This window comes from Pan paniscus, chromosome 4 (assembly GCF_029289425.2).
Source record: "Pan paniscus chromosome 4, NHGRI_mPanPan1-v2.0_pri, whole genome shotgun sequence".
In the NCBI taxonomy this organism is placed as follows: domain Eukaryota; kingdom Metazoa; phylum Chordata; class Mammalia; order Primates; family Hominidae; genus Pan; species Pan paniscus.
The window spans coordinates 58,107,453-58,125,480 of record NC_073253.2 but is presented as its reverse complement, the minus strand read 5'-3'; the positions used below and the strand labels follow the sequence as shown (position 1 = coordinate 58,125,480).

The window sequence follows — 18,028 nt, the reverse complement described above, 5'->3', positions numbered from 1 at the left end:
AAGAATGCTTGTGATTTTTGCACATTGATTTTGTATCCTGAGACTTTGCTGAAGTTGCCTATCAGCTTGAGATTTTGGGCAGAGACAATGGGGTGTTCTAGATATACAATCATGTCATCTGCAAACAGGGACAATTTGACTTCTTCTTTTCCTAATTGAATACCCTTTATTTCCTTCTCCTGCCTAATTGCCCTGGCCAGAACTTCCAACACTATGTTGAATAGGAGTGGTGAGAGAGGGCATCCCTGTCCTGTGCCAGTTTTCAAAGGGAATGCTTCCAGTTTTTGCCCATTCAGTATGATATTGGCTGTGGGTTTGTCATAGATAGCTCTTATTATTTTGAGATACGTCCCATCAATACCTAATTTATCGAGTTTTTAGCATGAAGGGTTGTTGAATTTTGTCAGAGGCCTTTTCTGCATCTGTTGAGATGATCATGTGGTTTTTGTCTTTGGTTCTGTTTATATGCTGGATTACATTTATTGATTTGCATACATTGAACCAGCCTTGCATCCCAGGGATGAAGCGCACTTGATCATGGTGGATAAGCTTTTTGATGTGCTGCTGGATTCGGTTTGCCAGCATTTTATTGAGGATTTTTGCATCAATGTTCATCAAGGATATTGGTCTAAAATTCTCTTTTTTTGTTGTGTCTCTGCCAGGCTTTGGTATCAGGATGATGCTGGCCTCATAAAATGAGTTAGGGAGGATTCCCTCTTTTTCTATTGATTGGAATAGTTTCAGAAGGAATGGTACCAGTTCCTGCTTGTACTTCTGGTAGAATTCGGCTGTGAATCCATCTGGTCCTGGACTTTTTTTGGTTGGTAAGCTATTAATTATTACCTCAATTTCAGAGCCTGTTATTGGTCTATTCAGAGATTCAACTTCTTCCTGATTTAGTTTTGGGAGGGTGTATGTGTCCAGGAATTTATCCATGTCTTCTAGATTTTCTAGTTTATTTGCGTAGAGGTGTTTGTAGTATTCTCTGATGGTAGTTTGTATTTCTGTGGGATCGGTGATGATATCCCCTTTATCATTTTTTATGCATCTATTTGATTCTTCTCTCTTTTCTTCTTTATTAGTCTTGCTAGCAGTCTATCAATTTTGTTGATCTTTTCAAAAAACCAGGTCTTGCATTCATTGATTTTTTGAAGGGTTTTTTTTGTCTCTTATTTCCTTCAGTTCTGCTCTGATCTTAGTTATTTCTTGCCGTCTGCTAGCTTTTGAATGTGTTTGCTCTTGCTTCTCTAGTTCTTTTAATTGTGATATTAGGGTGTCAGTTTTAGATCTTTCTTGCTTTCTCTTGTGGTCATTTAGTGCTATAAATTTCCCTCTATACACTGCTTTGAATGTGTCCCAGAAATTCTGGTATGTTGTGTCTTTGTTCTCATTGGTTTCAAAGAACATCTTTATTTCTGCCTTCATTTTGTTATGTACCCAGTAGTCATTCAGGAGCAGGTTGTTCAGTTTCCATGTAGTTGAGCGGTTTTGAGTGAGTTTCTTAATCCTGAGTTCTAGTTTGATTGCACTGTGGTCTGAGAGACAGTTCGTTGTAATTTCTGTTCTTTTACATTTGCTGAGGAGTGCTTTACTTTCAACTATGTGATCAATTTTGAAATAAGTGTGGTGTGGTGCTGAGAAGACTGTATATTCTGTTGATTTGGGTCGGAGAGTTCTATAGATGTCTATTAGGTCCACTTGGTGCAGAGCTGAGTTCAATTCCTGGATATCCTTGTTAACTTTCTGTCTCCATCTGTCTAATGTTGACAGTGGGGTGTTAAAGTGTCCCATTATTATTGTGTGAGAGTCTAAGTCTCTTTGTAGGTCTCTAAGGACTTGCTTTATGAATCTGGGTGCTCCTGTATTGGGTGCATATATATTTAGGATAGTTAGCTCTTCTTGTTGTATTGATCCCTTTACCATTATGTAATGGCCTTCTTTGTCTCTTTTGTTCTTTTTTGGTTTAAAGTCTGTTTTATCAGAGACTAGGATTGCAACCCCTGCCTTTTTTTGTTTTCCATTTGCTTGGTAGATCTTCCTCCATCCCTTTATTTTGAGCCTATGTGTGTCTCTGCACATGAGCTGGGTCTCCTGAATACAGCACACTGATGGGTCTTGACTCTATCCAGTTTGCCAGTCTTTGTCTTTTAATTGGAGCATTTAGCCCATTTACATTTAAGGTTAATATTATTATATGTGAATTTGATCCTGTCATTATGATGTTGGCTGGTTATTTTGCTCATTAGTTGATGCAGTTTCTTCCTAGCCTTGATGGTCTTTACTATTTGGCATGTTTTTGCAGTGGCTGGTACCGGTTATTCCTTTCCATGTTTAGTGCTTCCTTCAGGAGCTCTTTTAGGGCAGGCCTGGTGGTGACAAAATGTCTCAGCATTTGCTTGTCTGTAAAGTATTTTATTTCTCCTTCACTTGTGAAGCTTAGTTTGGCTGGATATGAAATTCTGGGTTGCAGATTCTTTTCTTTAAGAATGTTGTATATTGGGCCCCACTCTCTTCTGGCTTGTAGAGTTTCTGCCGAGAGATCAGCTGTTAGTCTGATGGGCTTCCCTTTGTGGGTAACCCAACCTTTCTCTCTGGCTGCCCTTAACATTTTTTCCTTCATTTCAACTTGGTGAATCTGACAATTATGTGTCTTGGAGTTGCTCTTCTCGAGGAGTATCTTTGTGGCGTTCTCTATTTCCCGAATCTGAATGTTGGCCTGCCTTGCTAGATTGAAGTTCTCCTGGATAATATACTGCAGAGTGTTTTCCAACTTTCTTCCAGTCTCCCTGTCACTTTCAGGTACACCAATCAGATGTAGATATGGTCTTTTCACATAGTCCCGTATTTCTTGGAGGCTTTGTTCGTTTCTTTTTATTCTTTTTTCTCTAAACTTCTCTTCACACTTCATTTCATTCATTTCACCTTCCATCACTGATACCCTTTCTTCCAGTTGATTGAATCGGCTACTGAGGCTTGTGCATTCATCCCGTAGTTCTCGTGCCTTGGTTTTCAGCTCCATCAGGTCCTTTAAGGACTTCTCTGCATTGGTTATTCTAGTTAGCCATTTGTCTAATTTTTTTTCAAGGTTTTTAACTTCTTTGCCATGGCTTTGAACTTCCTCCTTTAGCTCGGAGTAGTTTGATCATCTGATGCCTTCTTCTCTCAACTCATCAAAGTCATTCTCCGTTCAGCTTTGTTCCATTGCTGGTAAGGAGCTGCGTTCCTTTGGACGAGGAGTGGCACTCGATTTTTAGAGTTTCCAGTATTTCTGCTCTGTTTTTTCCCCATCTTTGTGGTTTTATCTACCTTTGGTCTTTGATGATGGTGACATACAGATGGGGTTTTGGTGTGGATGTCCTTTATGTTTGTTAGTTTTCCTTCTAACAGTCAGGACCCTCAGCTGCAGGTCTGTTGGAGTTTGCTGGAGGTCCACTCCAGACCTTGTTTTCCTGGGTGTCAGCAGCGGAGGCTGCAGAACAGCAGATATTGGTGAACAGCAGATATTGCTACCTGATCGTTCCTCTGGAAGTTTTGTCTCAGAGGAGTACCTGGCCGTGTGAGGTGTCAGTCTGCCCCTACTGGGGGTGCCTCCCAGTTAGGCTCCTCGGGGGTCAGGGACCCACTTGAGGAGGCAGTCTGTCTGTTCTCAGATGTACGGCTGCGTGCTGGGAGAACCACTACTCTCTTCAAGGCTGTCAGACAGGGACATTTAAGTCTGCAGAGGATTCTGCTGCCTTTTGTTTGTCTGTGCCCTGCCCCCAGAGGTGGAGTCTACAGAGGTAGGCAGGCCTCCCTGAGATGCGGTGGGCTCCACCCAGTTCGAGCTTCCTGGCCGCTTTGTTTACCTACTCAAGCCTAGGCAATGGCAGGTGCCCCTCCCCTAGCCTTGCTGCTGCCTTGCAGTTTGATCTCAGACTGCTGTGCTAGCAATGAGCGAGGCTCCATGGGCGTAGGACCCTCTGAGGCATGCGTGGGATATAATCTCCTGGTGTGCCCTTTGCTAAGACCATTGGAAAAGTGCAGTATTAGGGTGAGAGTGACCTGATTTTCCAGGTGCTGTCTGTCACCCCTTTCTTTGACTAGGAAAGGGAATTCCCTGACCCCTTGCGCTTCCCAGGTGAGGCGATGCCTGGCCGTGCTTCAGCTCACGCTCGGTGTGCTGCACCAACTGTCCTGCACCCAGTTTCTGACACTCCCCAGTGAGATGAACCCGGCACCTCAGTTGGAAATGCAGAAATCACCCGTCTTCTGTGTCACTTATGCTGGGAGCTGTAGACCGGAGCTGTTCCTATTTGGCCATCTTGGCTCCACCCCTCATTAAGCTTATTTTCAAAGAAGAAACCTGATTTATGAAAATGGGCAGATATAATTTTTCATATCAAGAATATAAAGTAAATAGATTTAGCAGTATAATTATGACATCATTGTTTTTACCTCTCAGACCTCTTTAGAGGATCTTGGAGACTCTGGGAAAGACTTACTTTGTCATAAAGTGTCAGTTTGTTTCAGAACATTGAAAAAGCACAATGAAAGACAAAATGGGAACTGAGTTCACCTGTAGATGTAGAATAGGGTCCAGACATTTATATTTTTACAGAATGCCATGTGTAAGTCTGATGTACATCCCTAGTGAAGAACCACTGAAGAAGATGTTAGATTCAAGTTAGGAAAGAGGTAAGTTTAGAGACGTTTTAAAAAGTGAAATTATGATTGGCAACACTGTACTGTTGGATCAGGCAGCATACCTTCAGGACTTTGATAAATATAGGGAAACTCTATAGAATTACTTTATAGAATTTTGAGCAGTGTTTCTCCTGAGGGTAAAAATATACTTTGGATGGTGAGAGAACTTACAAATCATGAGGGACTCCCGTAAAGCATACACACACACAAAAAAAATAGAGGCCGAGTATCACTTATCCAAAATACTTGAGACCAGATGTGCTTCATATTTATTTTTTCTTTTTTTGGAGACGGAGTTTCGCTCTTGTCGCCCAGGCTAGAGTGTGACTGCATGATCTTGGCTCACTGCAGCCTCTATCTCCTGGGTTCAAGCAATTCTCCTCCCTCAGCCTCCCCAGTAGCTGGGATTTCAGGCGCCTGCCACCACGCCTGGCTAATTTTTGTATTTTTAGTAGAGATGGGGTTTCACCACATTGGCCAGGCTGGTCTAGAACTCCTGACCTCAGGTGATCCGCCCGCCTTGGCCTCCCAAAGTGCTGGAATTACAGGTATGAGCCACCATGCCCGGCCATGTTTCAGATTTTTTTAAATTAACTTTTGGAATATTTGCAGTACGTTTATCACTTGATCATCCCTAATCCAAAACTCTGAAATGCTCCAGTGAGCATTTCCTTTGAGCATCATGTCAGTACTCAAAGAGTTTGGGATTTTGGATTTTCAAATTAGGAATGCTCAACCTGTATTAACATTTTATCTATTCTCTTTAATCTTGGAAAAGTGTAGTCTTTTCTGGTTTGACAACTCTTACCATACAACTCTTAAATAGTAATACATCTAAAAAAAAATTTCTAGAATCCCTTCCTTTATAAGGTGAAATAATAAACCTTTGTGCTTTTCCTGGGGCTCTCTCTGAGAAATCTCAAAAGTTTTCTAGGTGAATTTCTTCTAAATTTTTAATTTGATCTTAAAAAGACAAAAGGAGTTGTCAGAGGAGAGTTGAATATTTGATTAGTGTAGGATTCGTGGGTATCAGAGAAACTATTTGGTTATCAATTTAATTGAAGTGACAAAACATTTAGAAGTAAACATAGTGACATGGTTGTAAATAACCACAGCTCTTTCATAAATAGGGAACCTTTTCTCTTTAGTCTTTTTTTCTTCTTTTTTTCCCTTCTTTAGTCTTTTTTTTTTTTTTAAACAGACCTAATAAAGTCAACAGAATCTCTGCTGTCTAGGCTGATTACAAGGAAGGTAAAGAATAACTTTTTATCCAGTGTAATGGCTCTGAGGAAAAAAAACTCTCATAAGTGAAAGCATTAAACAGTAAATTAAGAAAGTAATTCCATCCAAACTGAGTGACCTTTGCTAGAATATTAACACCTTTTATAGCTTATTTTGACCCAAGTGTTTTAAATCAAAGCAGATAAAATTCAGTTTCCAAGTTTTATCTTTCATTGTGCTTTTTCAGTTTTCTGGAACAAACTGACATTTTAGGACAAAATGTGTCTCCCCCAGGTTCTCTAAGATCCCCTAATGGGGTCTGCAAGGTAAAAATAGTTTTCATAATTATACTAAGAATTATTTATTTTAATATGCAAATATTGTTCAAATAAAGATTATCTTGGTGTTAATTTTTAATATGGTAAATATCAAAACACACAAGAAAAACTCCAGGATTGTCAGTGTTTTATGAGTTTAAAGGTAACACTGACCAAAATGTTTGAAAGCCACTAAACTACTTTTTTTCCTTGAAACAAAAACAATTACAGTTTTTATTTCTGTCACTGTTATTCCTAGTGTAGTTGCAACCACTTATGTTAATTATATCTTTTAATCATAGTAACTTCTATTTCATAAAGGAAATTGGGAGCAGGGAGATGGGAAACTGGGAGATGTCATACACAAGCATTGTCTACTGTTTTCAGTTACCTGAAGATTTTGGAAATTATCTTCAAGATGATATTTTTCAAAACATAAATACTGTTGAATAAATGACTAAATTTAGTTGAACACAGATTTCCGTTTTCATACTCTTAAACATCATGGAGGAATAATACTAGCTTATTTGGCTAGTAAACCTCTATACATTAGGAAAAACAAACCCAAGTAGAGTAAGTGTGTTAAGCTTTACACTTAATAGGGATAATAGGGAAAAGATGTTTTGGTTTTTTTTTTAACTAAAGGTATTAGTCTCATTTACCAAAGATTTCACTTAATTATGTAAACTTGGATTCTTAAAATGATTCTGATCTTGTAATATGTTTTTTCAAAAGTTTAATATAGTTTAAAGTATATTTTTCAAAAGTACAAGTTCAATTTCTTTCTGAGATTTTAGGAATATTTACCTTGATAACATTTCTCTTTTATTCATCTTTATAAACAAATTTGAATAGAATTCCTTTAAGAGACTTTATAATTTAATGTGTTAATACTTCTGTAGGGGCCGGGCGCAGTGGCTCACGCCTGTAATCCCAGCACTTTGGGAGGCCGAGGCAGGCGGATCACAAGGTTAGGAGATTGAGACCATCCTGGCTAAGATGGTGAAACCCCGTCTCTACTAAAAATACAAAAAAAAATTAGCTGGGCATGGTGGCAGGCGCCTGTAGTCCCAGCTACTCGGGAGGCTGAGGCAGGAGAATGGCGTGAACCCGGGAGGCGGAGGTTGCAGTGAGCCGAGATTGTGCCACTGCACTCCAGCCTGGGCAACAGAGCGAGACTCCGTCTCAAAAAAAAAAAATGCATTTCTCAGAGGCTTAGACTTGTCTTTCACTCTTCCTTAAGCTCTTTTCCTAGATACCTGCACAGTTCACTATCTTTGTATCTTTACTAAGATACCATCTAATTGGGGTATCTAAAGTAGGCCTGTCTAATAAGCCTGTCTTAAAGTATCTAAAGTAATCATCTCTGGACCCTTTATCTTGCTGATTTTTTCCTTTTTAGTACTAAATGCATAATATTTATTTGCCTCCCCATAGTGAAAGCAGGGGCTTTTATTTCCGCATTTCCAACAGAAACATGACAGGCATCTAGTAGGCACTAAATGTTTGCTGAATAAATGAATGAAGTGAGCTTACAGAGAAATGGGGAGAGAGCTTATGAACAGTAATACATTTTTATATGCTTTAAAGCTATAAATTATCTTTCTTTTCCAACATTTTATAGGGAAATTCCGTGTGGGAAAATCTCCGGCCCATGCTTGAATTTCTACCGGTTAAATATTTTAAGGAGTAAATATTCCTTAACAAGTTAAGACCCTGGGATAAGGTTGTCATTTAATTTTTTAATATGTAAGATATTTTGGGAATGAAGGGATTTGAATTAGAGATAATGTTTGGAACACTGATTATAAGCAGCCCCAGGTCAGATGCCACTATTGTAAACACCTCGGGCAATCATGGGAGAATGAAAGATTGGATTATCTTGAGAGGTAGACAGCAAAAAACATTTATAGAGCGAGGGAAATGGAGGGGAGGAAAGGACTGAGACAATTTTATATTACTAAGAGTTGGCAGGCAGATACGATTTACCTTTCCCTAAGGTTCTACTTCTTGTGTTGGCCTGGGAGGAGGAAAGACAAGCTAATTTTTTAAATCCCTAAACTAGGAAAACAGTCCTGTGTCTTTGACATCCATTCTGGAATTAGAGTCCCTCTTGTGTACCAGGCTTGGCTGTGGTGCTGGTAGTAAATACAGTGGTGGACAAAGTTTCATATTCAAGCACTGCCTCCTATCCCTGCTTTATTTTTCATTTCCTGATTTTGAAGTTTGAATATTAATAATTTCATTGTCTTGTAGGGGATGAAAGAACTATGGTCTTTGTTGAAACTAAGAAAAAAGCAGATTTTATTGCAACTTTTCTTTGTCAAGAAAAAATATCAACTACAAGTATTCATGGGTGAGTAGATGAATATAATTACCTATTAGGGGAATGACTTCTATTTGGTATTTAAGAAACATCAGTTTATATAACTAATATGATATAATCCTAGGATTGGGATTCAGAATTCTCTCAGATCTAAACTGTTATTCTCCTTTATATGAGGAAAGGGATAATACCCAGGAGTACTAAACTATTATTTTTCATCCTCATTCTTAGTTTTTAGAACTAAGTGGTTGTGGTGGGTAAGATAAAGGTCTGCCTTACTCTCAAAATAAGGAGTGGAAACTTCTCAAGAGATCTCACTTAAGGATCTCTGGCCCCTTATCAAATTTTCCTTTGCTAAATCTAATCTTTCTTAGAGCTTTTTAAAATTGGAGTGCTTTAAAATGTCATATTAATACAGTTTTATGGGCACTTTATTAGTAGATCCTAAAATATCATGTAGTATATAGTGTTGTGAAATTATACTTTAAAAATATGTTTTTAAGCAAGCATTCTAATCAAGTAGTTGTATATTTTATGTCAAGACTATAAAGCATAGAGATTATAATAGGATTTGATTTTTGTCAGACTTGAGATTGTAGTCTGTCTCTACATATTAGCTGTTACTTTACCTTATTTGCAAATGGGGATAATTTTTGCAACTCAAAGTATTATAGTGAGGATTAAATAAAATGGTAGCTTGGAAGGAATTAGTATAGTACCTGGTATGTAAGAAGTGAACATTAATGTTAAATGTTGCTATTCTTTTTTTTTTTTTTTTTTGAGACGAAGTCTTGCCCAGTCATCCAGGCTGGAGTGCAATGGCACGATCTCAGCTCACCTCTGCTTCCCCGGTTCAAGTGATTCTCCTACTTCAGCCTCCCTAGTAGCTGGAATTACAGGTGCATGCCACCACGCCCAGCTAATTTTTTGTATCTTTAATAGAGATGGTGTTTCATCATGTTGGCCAGACTGGTCTCGATCTCCTCACCTTGTGATCCACCTGCTTCAGCCTCCCAAAGTGCTGGGGTTACAGGTGTGAGCCACTGCGCCCAGCCAAATGCTGCTATTCTTACTATTATTAAAAAGAAATTTGTATGTTGAACTTTAATGATTCACTTCAATGATTTTAAGAGTGGTTCTAATAACATGCTTTCTTTTCTTTCAAGTGATCGGGAACAGAGAGAGCGGGAGCAAGCTCTTGGAGATTTTCGCTTTGGAAAGTGCCCAGTTCTTGTTGCTACTTCAGTAGCTGCCAGAGGGCTGGATATTGAAAATGTGCAACATGTTATCAATTTTGATCTTCCTTCTACCATTGATGAATATGTTCATCGAATTGGGCGTACTGGTCGTTGTGGGAATACTGGCAGAGCAATTTCCTTTTTTGATCTTGAATCGGATAACCATTTAGCACAGCCTCTAGTAAAAGTATTGACAGATGTAAGTTAAACTTTTATGATGGAATGGGTAGTTTTCTTACTTTGTTGTTGAAAGTAGACATTTTATGCATATGTATATAACAAGTAAACTTTTCCAATATTTAATACTTTATGTTGCATATGAAGTCAATTTTTTTTAAAGGCTCAACAGGATGTTCCTGCATGGTTGGAAGAAATTGCCTTTAGTACATACATTCCTGGCTTCAGTGGTAGTACAAGAGGAAACGTGTTTGCATCAGTTGATACCAGAAAGGTTAGTAGAAAGGAAAACTTGAGAACTTGTCTTCTAGTTACTCTTAATGTGCTTAATATTGTGAAGTAACTATAATATTTAATAATCAAGCCATTGTTTTCGTGCCTGGAAGGTAGCTACTTTATTATTTCATTAACATTTTATGTATATACATATTTTTGGTTTTAAAGGTCAGGAATTAACTTTGAGATTTATGCCTAAACAGTCTCCTTTCCCAGATTTTAAATTTTAATTTGGAATCTTTTAAACTTCTGATGGAATTATTTAATTTTTGAATTCTGACATTAATTAATATAAAATACAGGACCTGTTGGGGTTACAAGTCTTTTCTTTTTCTTTTTTTTTTTTTTTTTTGAGATAGTGTCTGGCTCTGTTGTCCAGGCTGGAGTGCAGCGGCATGATCTTGGCTCACTGCAACCTCCGCCTCCCAGGTTCAAACAATTCTCATGCCTCAGCCTCCGGTGTATCTGGGATTACAGGCATGTGCCACCATCTCAGCTGTTGTTTTTTTTTTTTTTTTTTTTTTTGTATTTTTAATAGAGACAGGGTTTCACCATGTTGGCCAGGCTGGTCTCAAACTCCTGGCCTCAAGTGATCCACCTGCTTCAACCTCCCAAAGTGCTTAGATTACAGGCATGAGCCACTGCGCCCAGCCACGAGGCTACAAGTCTTTTCTGGTATGTCAGGTTTTTATAGGCTGAACACCGCCTTTATACAGAAACAATGAGCATGTTAATTAAATATTTATGCTGATTCATTGAGTGTAGTGCATTAAGTTTTCCCCACTTGTCAAAACTATTGACTTAAAAAATTTTTCTTGAAACATTTTGTGCAATTTAGATTTCCTCATTTGACAGGAGCCTTTTTTCAGGTGAATCAGATTTAGTGAGAATAAAGTTCTTTGATTATTTGGGGAAGACATGGTAGATACTTTGAGTCCTTGCTCTCAGTCTGAGTGATGTAACTTTAAAGCTGTCATAAAATTAAATGTTTGTTTGTTTCTTTTTTTTTTTTTTAAATAATTACCAGGGCAAGAGCACTTTGAACACAGCTGGGTTTTCTTCTTCACAAGCTCCCAATCCAGTAGATGATGAGTCATGGGATTAAAGCCAAAACATCCTTCAAGTCTGTGGTTTTGATGCAGAGAAGAAAATAGTTTTGATTTTTGAGTTTTTAACAGAAGTATAAAACTTAACATTCTCATAGCTCCTGTCCTTGTATTCTCACTCCTACACTTAAAAAAAAAAAAATCCTTACTGACTAGTTACGTGAGATGCTAAAACTTACAACATTGCAGTTACTGATACAAATGGTGTTAACTGGGAATATTAAAGCATTCTAAATGTCTTTCTTATTTCTGGTATATTCTTTAGGGGGCTTAGACATGTTTAATGTTTAAATGCCAAGTCTTACTATAGTGTTTATTGATCTTATAAAACAAGCAAATAGGATATGATTCACTTTTGGTTAAAAATTACTGGGTCTCATTTTTACTTGAGTCTTTAAAACAGTAGTGTGTCACTATAATGTGATAATCTTTAAGAAAAAGTAGAATACTTAAGCCTTTCAAAGTGATTTTTATTTTTAGATCATCAGATGTATGATGAAAATGGTTAAATATTTGTGATGGGAGCTCTGTACTCAATGGCATAACAATGTTTATTTTTATAATGTACAATCTTTCCTTGAAATAAAGGATGAAACACTTTTCCCTTAAGTTTTCCATCAGCACTTTAAATTTTTCTTTGTTGCGTATCCTAGCCCAAACTCCTATATTTTTGAAACTGTTTTTTTGTGTCTTGCGTAACCAGTGCAGTGAACAAAGTCTTACATAAATTAAATATTAATGTATAATATACATTACTGCACAGATGTGGCAATGAAAATCAATCTTAGGACTCAAACCCGTTTATCAACAAAAAACAATGCTGCTTACTCTTTCCATAAGTTTTTGATTCATATTTTAAGATTGATGAAAGAACTCTGTCTTTCTTCATTTTCCATTATATATCTTGAACTTACTATGCCTAGAATAATGAAGTTCTGTTTTTTTTTGAGATGGAGTCTTGCTCTTGTTGCTAAGGCTGGAGTGTAATGGCGTGATCTTGGCTCACTGCAACCTCTGCCTCCCGGGTTCAAGCAGTTCTCCTGCCTCAGCCTCTCCCGAGTAGCTGGGATTACAGACACGCGCCACAATGCCCAGCTAATTTTTAGTAGAGACGGGTTTCACTATGTTGGCCAGCCTGGTCTCGAACTCCTGACCTCGTGATCCGCCCGTCTCCACCTCTCAAAGTGCTGGGATTACACGCGTGAGCCACCGCGCCCAGCCCGAAGTTATTAATTGTTAAATGAACGAACCCAAATATTTAAGACCCAGTGAGGTGTAAATACTGGGGAGACAAAAATGATTGGTATTAAGTGTTACTGTTCACCTAAACAATCCAAAGTGACATGTCCCTGATGTATATCTTGTTATAGGAATTTAGTTAATAAATGAGGCATCACATATGAAAAAGGAAGGCATATCAACAGATAGTGTTAGAATAACTGGGTAGATGCCTACCTCATGCCATATTTAAAATTAACTTCATGTGAATTATAAAATATTAAAGCTAATAGTTAAATATTAACCCTTTGAAGGGTTGACTTTAAGCTAGGGAACAGAAATCAAAAAGGAAACAACAGATTTGATCACTCAAGGAAGGATTAGTTGCCTACATAAAAAATAGTGAAAAGTAGACAAGGAAAAATATTACTATGACCACAGTGGTTATCAGTGTTCTTTATATGTGGATATACTAATAGAAGAATACAAAGAACATAGAAACTCAAAAAGGGCACCAGCATGGCACATGTATACATATGTAACAAACCTGCATGTTGTGCACATGTACTCTAGAACTTCGAGTATAATAATAAAAAGAAAAAATGTTGACAACAAGAAAAAAAACTCAAAAAGGGAAGTTCAGTTAATAAAAATATGGGACATATTTCACTTTTATTCTGTTATCTCACTTCTGGGAAAGGCTAAATGAATGAAGGTGTTTGGATTGTTATTTGTAATATCTGTATGTCTTAATTTTCTAGTTTCGTTTAGGAAGAGTATAGGCCAGTCTTGTCTCATTTTTTTCATTGCTTTTTTTTTTTAAGAGATTGCTCCCTCTGAACTGATTCCTTTTAAGCTTTTGCTTGATTTGTCAGAGTGCCATAGTAGCATTACTGAATCAAATATAAAAAAGGAAAGGAAATGTATCATACATCTACCGCCATTACAGATGAACTGTAAATGTCCCTATGTTTAATTACTCTCCTCATTTCTAGGTATAGGTTTGAATCATCTCTTTAAAAATTATCAAAGTAACATGCATAAATTAGAAAAGAAAATGCCATAGAAGCATTTATAATAGAAAGCAATATTTTTCTGCCCCTCCCCTTCCAAATTGCCATTCCACATCCAACAATCAGCTATTATTAACAATTTCTGTTCACTGCCATCATATACAGGTTGAGTATCCCTTATCTGAAATGCTCGGGACCAGAAATGTTTCAGATATCAGATTTTTTTTTTGGATTTTGGAATATTTGCATAATATATAATGAGAGATCTTGGAGATGGGACCCAAGCCTAAACATGAAATTCATTTGTTTCATTATACCTCATATACAACTTGAAGATAAGTTTTGATATTTTAAGTAATTTTGTGCATGAAGCAAAGTTTGTGTACCTTGAGCCGTCTGAAAACTAAGGTGTCACTATCTCAGTCACCCATGTGGACAATCTGAGGCATCACATTGGTGCTCAAGGTTTCAGGTTTAGGAGCATTTGGGATTTTGAATTTTTGGATTAGGGATGCTCAACCTGTATTTTTTATCTCACCAACCAGACGTCTGTTGACTTTGATATATAAAGATTTAACTCACATCTCTGACTCGCCTTAGAAGTATACCTGTGAGATGATTTTAAAGGCACCTTTTCCTTTCCTCTATTTGTATGTCATAACATCTGTAAACTGCACATTTACATTTCCCAAGTTAACATTTGCATTTTCGATAACCATAAAGTCTCCCTTATATACACAGGTTCCAGAATTGAAAATCAAAAGCATGTGTTTATATAAATATTGTTCACTGGATGGGCCAATTCATACAGTCTTGATTGCCTCACCTTTACTATCTTCCTAATTTTATGACTTTTGTGTCTGCAGGGAGAATGGGAAGTGTCAGGGTCAAATGAAAACTGCTCAAAGCCATTCCACATACCAGCTTGCTTTGAATTTGGATCACACAATTTTTGAGCAATTTGTTTACCCTGTTTGTAGTGTTTTTTTGTTTTGCAGGAGACAAATCATGCATTTTTCATATTACCTTCCTAGGTTTGATGTTAATTTTCTTAAAAGATCCCAAAAGATATTGGTTGTCTTCACTTTTATGATGAATGCGACTTTTGTGTGATACTCAGGGTGCTTTGAAAATTGTTTTTTTTTTTCTTGGTCCCTAGGAGTGTTTTTTGTATTTGATAATTTTTTCCCCAAGTTTTCTCTGTTCTCTATTTTTGGAGCTTCTATTAGATTCCAGAACTGAATTCTCTATTGTATCTTTTGTGTTTTTTTCATCTTTTATATTCTAGTATATATTTTTTACTTTCAACCATTTTATTAGCAATTGTTTTTAATTCTCCAGAGCTTGCTTGCTCACTCTATATATGTTTAAATGTTGCTTAATAATAGTGAATTTTCTGCTTTACTAGTGCTTTTTAAATTCCTGGAATTTAACCTAAGAAATCATGTCTTATATTGATCATTTGTTTTTCTGCTGCTTGGTGTCAGATATCTTAACCCTTGATCATTTTATAAGTTGTAGGTACACATGCTTCTCAATTTACAATGGAATTACATCCCGATAAACCCACTGTAAGTTGAAGATAGCAGTAAGCCAAAAATCCATTAAATACACCTAAACCTGCTAAACATCATAGCTTAGCCTAACCTGCCTTAAACGTGCTGACAACACTTACATTAGCCCAAAGTTGGGCAAATTCATCTATAAAGAGCCGATTTCATAATGTGTTGAATATCTCATCTCATTTATTGAATACTGAAAGTGAAAAACTGGTTGTATATGGGCACTCACTATTAACGTACACAGCTGAAAGCACACTGGGCCGAAGAATGTTTGAAACATCTAGAATTGCTGGATGACAGGGATGCCACGGTGACAGGGCAATCAATTTCTCTTCTGGTGAGGCTGGAGAATAAGCACTTGGGCATCCACACAGAACGCTGTAGCGTTTGGGTGGTTTACACTCGTGGTCTCATGGCTGGCTAAAAGCTGTGTCTGGCTGCTGCTGCCCATCATCACAGTCTCCATCCACCACATACTGCTAGCCTGGGAAAAGAGCAAAATTCACAGTACGATTTCTGCTGAATGCATATCGCTTTTACACCATCATAAAGTCAAAAAGTCATGTAAGTTTAACCACTGTAAGGGTCCGTTTGGTATATTTAATGCAACTCAAGATCAGCTTTCGTCAGATTCTGCAAGCTATTCCATTTTTGTACTTTTCCCCTCAGCCCTTAGAATTGAGTGTCCTTTTTCTAATTATTTCAAGGTCTGCTCTCAAGGCAGAGGTTGAGATGTGACTGATAAGGCTTAACTTTTCTTCCTTGAATTCTTTGCATTTTAATAGGAGCGAAAGACTGTGGCCTTAGCTAAAAGGAAGCTCAAAATGTGGAATCGCAAACACCAGCTACATATGTGAGAGTTGGGGAATAATGGTGATGTAGTGGGGAAGGAACATCAGGGGGTACCTGATATCACACAGGATGGATAACCTACCTGTTCCACCAGTCCCTGGGATCTTGGGGGTGGAGTAGATATGTCTTTTCTGATTTCATTGTTTGCACTTACAACATTTTCCCCTATTTATTTACTAGAGACAGGGTCCTGCTGTGTTGGCCAGGCTGATCTCGAACTCCTGGCCTCCCAAAGTGCTGGATTACAGGTACATGCCACAGTGCCTGGCCTTGATAACATTTTTATTATATAGGACGACAGCAGTGGTCAGTTTTCCCCTCGCACCTTCCCCATAGCTTCACACTTGTGCTGGTTTGCGTAGTTCTCTCTCATTAGTGCCCTAACTTGGGAGCAGTCATTTTTTCATTTTGTTCGGTGTGGCCTTCATCGATTTTTTTTTTAGCGTATTGGAAATAGGGTGGTATTTTGTTTTCTAAAGCATTTTCTAAAAACTTCGACTTGCCAGTATGTGCTTATGCTCACTGTTGGATTTAGATTCCCCGGTCCACACCGAAGCGCGATCCTAGTACCTCCAGCGTGAAACAGTCCAGAAAGGAGTCGCCGATGTCCCGGGGCCCTGGCCGGGAGAACGCCTCGCGGGGCGGGCTGGTGGGTGGCTGTGTGCGGGGAGCCGCGGCGAAGCTGCTTCCGCCCGCGTGTCCCGAGCTCGCGGAGGCGGGCTTCCACGGGCGGCCCTGACCCGGTGGTCCTGACGCTCTCCCAGCCAGCGGCGGGAGGCTTCCCAGGGGCGGAGCGAGAGGTTGGCCCGGTAGGATCGGGGGACTGAGCCGAGAGTCACCGCGGTTCCTGCCCCGGGAGCCCGGGCTGGCCACACCCAGGTGAGTGGCACTGTGGGGCGCGGCGCAGCTAGGCTGGACCCGCGGGTTTTCCTCGGGCTCTCACTTTAGAATAGCAGTTCTGATCTCTCTGGATCACATAAATTATAGAACCAAGTTTTACATAAAATTGCAGGGGCTTTAACCTTTAACCTCCTTGAAATCCATTAACAGACCCACCCAAGGGAGCCAAGAACTGCACATTGACCCCTGCTCTAGAGACAGATGGTGCCATGAGGGATTCCATACCAGGAGGGGACAGGGGACCAGGGGTTGGCGTGTGGGGACACTGATGCTGGACACTGAGCAAATGAGATTTGTCCCAGTTCTTTGATCTTTACCTAAGTGATTCATTGTTTTGCTGTAATTTTTAGGATGTTTATCAAATCATCAAAGTAGGTCATCTGGAAGACACTTTTCTGTGGGAGATTTCTTGAAAGTTTTTTTGTCTCCATCAGAGTTTTCTGGATTTAGAGTCTCATATTTCTGTGGGATTCTTTTTCAGAATCAAAAATCTTTTCCCTCTCCTTCTGAACATAGGAACTTACTATCCCACCATCTTGGATATTTTAACTTGGTTTTAGTTTTGGAATGAGGCTTACCGTGTGGGAGATTGAAGAATTCTCAACAGAAATCAAAGCACTTTAAAATAGTTTTAAAAATTATGGATAGCAGGAGAAGCTGCTTCTGTATAACAAAGTAAGCCTGATACTAGTTGGAGTAGCCTTAACATTGGCTGTATTTGCCGACTTGTGTAGTACCTAGCGTTATCAATGACCTGCTTTAGGCTTTGATTTGCTTATGTGTAAAAGGAAGATAATAACTAGATTTTTTCCCCCACATCTCCATCTGATGAAGTCACACAGTCCATACAGTTACATAAAGTATTTTTAAGAGGCAGCCCTGTGTAAGAAGGCTCAGTATCATAGCTGAATGCTGGTGCACTTGGATTTTAATGCTCAGGTCTTATTCTGGTATTGCATTAACTGCTTTGTCGATTTTAGAGAGTTGATTCTTAAGAAGTCAGTGATCACTTTGCCAACTCTAGTGGTTGAATCTCTATTGTGATACAGTTTGCCCTTGGGATATCATACAGCAAGAGTGATGCCTGTTAATTGACCATCTTGGCATCTTATTATATACCTCCTCTAGCAATTGTTTCA

General features: G+C 38.5%; 1 protein-coding gene across 3 annotated transcripts in view; it reads left to right on the top strand.

Annotated features, from left to right (window-relative positions):
- The window catches only part of DDX4 (DEAD-box helicase 4), an 87,128-nt gene extending 75,175 nt beyond the window's left edge, over positions 1-11,953 (top strand). For all 3 annotated transcript variants that reach the window (XM_003827375.5, XM_003827374.5, XM_055112370.2), the window contains 4 exons: positions 8,478-8,577; positions 9,714-9,984; positions 10,126-10,236; positions 11,266-11,953. In XM_003827375.5, the coding sequence (XP_003827423.3) occupies positions 8,478-8,577; positions 9,714-9,984; positions 10,126-10,236; positions 11,266-11,343 (560 nt within the window). In that variant the 3' untranslated portion in view covers positions 11,344-11,953. The remainder of the gene's footprint in view (positions 1-8,477; positions 8,578-9,713; positions 9,985-10,125; positions 10,237-11,265) is intronic.
- The last annotated feature ends 6,075 nt before the right edge of the window (positions 11,954-18,028 follow it).